This window comes from Cervus canadensis, chromosome X (assembly GCF_019320065.1).
Source record: "Cervus canadensis isolate Bull #8, Minnesota chromosome X, ASM1932006v1, whole genome shotgun sequence".
NCBI lineage: Eukaryota > Metazoa > Chordata > Mammalia > Artiodactyla > Cervidae > Cervus > Cervus canadensis.
Window position 1 is genome coordinate 5847193 of NC_057419.1, and position 2088 is coordinate 5849280.

Here is a 2088-nt window from a genome sequence, read left to right on the forward strand (position 1 = left end):
TTCTGGATTAGGGTCTGTCTGCAGGGGGGTCCTAGGTCAGGGTCTGTCCTGCGGGAGGTCCTAGGTTAGGGTCTGTCCTGAGGGAGGTCTCAGGTCAGGGTCTGCCCTGCGGGGGATTCTAGGTCAGGGTCTGTCCTGAAGGAGGTCCTAGGTTAGGGTCTGTCCTGCAGGAGGTCCGAGGTCAGGGTCTGTCCCATGGGAAGTTCTGGATTAGGGTCTGTCCTGCAGGGGGGTCCTAGGTCAGGGTCTGTCCTGCAGGGGAGTCCTAGGTCAGGGTCTACCTTGCGGGAGGTTCTAGGTCAGGGTCTGTTCCCTGGGAGGTCCTAGGTCAGGGTCTGTCCTATGGGAAGTTCTGGATTAGGGTCTGTCTGCAGGGGGGTCCTAGATTAGGGTCTGTCCTGTAGGAGGTCCTAGGTCAGGGTCTGTCCTGAAGGAGGTCCTAGGTTAGGGTCTGTCCTGTGGGAGGTCCTAGGTCAGGGTCTGTCCTATAGGAAGTTCTGGATTAGGGTCTGTCTGCAGGGGGGTCCTAGGTCAGGGTCTGTCCTGTAGGAGGTCCCAGGTCAGGGTCTGTCCTGCAGGGGGGTCTCAGGTCAGGGTCTGCCCTGCAGGGGGTCCCAGGTCAGGGTCTGTCCCGCGGGGGAAGGTGGGACATGCCCGGAGCTGTGTGCTAACCTGAGAGGCGGGGGTGCTGGGCAGGAAGCCGGGTGAGGAGAGAGTGGACAGTGGGTCCTGGATCTGGGCTGACCCTCGCTCAACCCCTCACCCTCCCTGCGGCAGGTGGCGGCATCCTGGTCATCGAGAGCCTCCTGGACGCGGACGGGCGGGGCCCCCTGACCACGGTGCTGTACTCGCTGAATATGCTGGTGCAGACGGAGGGCCGCGAGCGGACCCCCGCCCAGTACCGCGCGCTCCTGGGCCCCGCCGGCTTCCGAGACGTGCGGTGCCGGAGGACCGGGGGCACCTACGACACCATCTTGGCCAGGAAGTGATCCCGGCAGTGTGTGTGACCCCCTTCACGACGCAAATCCTGCAATAAAGAGATGGCATCGCTCATGCTTCTTTCTTGCCTTTTCTTCTTCTTTTCCCCCCTTGTTGTCTATCTATTCTACGCTTTTCTTGTTTTCCTGCCCCGTTGAGGGATGCCAGGTTTATGCCCACGGATGGTCACTTTGCGTTTCATCTTACTTTCTTTCATTATCCTTATTTTCATTTGATGCCAATCCATTCTATTTTGCTTCCTTCCTGTGATGGAGTGAAGAGTCTGAGATGAGGTTCCTCCTGGATGGGAGGTGGCCCTAAATCCAGGGAGAGGGTCCTTATAAGACACAGAAGAGGAGAGACAGGGACACAGAGGAGAAGCCACGTGGAGATGGAGGCAAAGATGGGAGGGAGGCGGCCACCAGCCCAGAGACGGACGCCTGGAGCCCGCAGAAGCTGGAAGAGGCGGGAAGGACCCTCCCCTGGAGCCTCTGGATGGAGCTCAGCCCTGGGACCCCTTGACCTCAGACATCTGGTCCCCAGGACTCAGGGAGGGTGGATGTGTGTGGTTTTAAGTCATGATCCCATTTGGCATTGTTTGTTTCAGCCGACCCAGGACACTTGTACACACGGAAGTGGATGGATAGGCACCCATCTCAAATTTTAATTATGAAAATGCAGAAAAGAATTGCTGGTCTATTTTGCAGCATAGAGTCCAAGAAGTCTGTCATGAGGACGTTTAATATCTACTCTTTTAGCAACTTTCTGGTATACAATAAACATAGTGACATTAACTGCCATCACCATGCTCTCTGTCATCTGGAAGTCTGTGCCTCTGACCCTCTTTACCCGTTTTGTTCCACTCCCACCCCTCACCTGTGGCAACAAGTGGCCATGCCCTCCTCCAGGGGATCTTCCTGACCCAGGGATCGAACCTAGGTCTGCTGCATTGCAGGCACATTCTTTAGCATCTGAGCCACCAGGGAAACCCATGACAATCTGTAGGTCCATCCAGGTGGCTGCCAATGGCTGTATTTCACTCCTTTTAGGGTAAGTCATATTCTATTGTGTATATTTACGACATCTTCTGTATCCTTTCCTCTGTGGATG

The 2088-nt window shown here is 56.2% G+C and overlaps 1 protein-coding gene across 1 annotated transcript in view; it reads left to right on the plus strand.

Annotated features, from left to right (window-relative positions):
* The window catches only part of ASMT (acetylserotonin O-methyltransferase), a 28165-nt gene extending 26395 nt beyond the window's left edge, over positions 1 to 1770 (plus strand). Inside the window, exon 8 of the mRNA XM_043457633.1 lies at positions 778 to 1770. Within this exon, the coding sequence (XP_043313568.1) occupies positions 778 to 989 (212 nt within the window). The 3' untranslated portion in view covers positions 990 to 1770. The remainder of the gene's footprint in view (positions 1 to 777) is intronic.
* Positions 1771 to 2088: the final 318 nt, after the last annotated feature.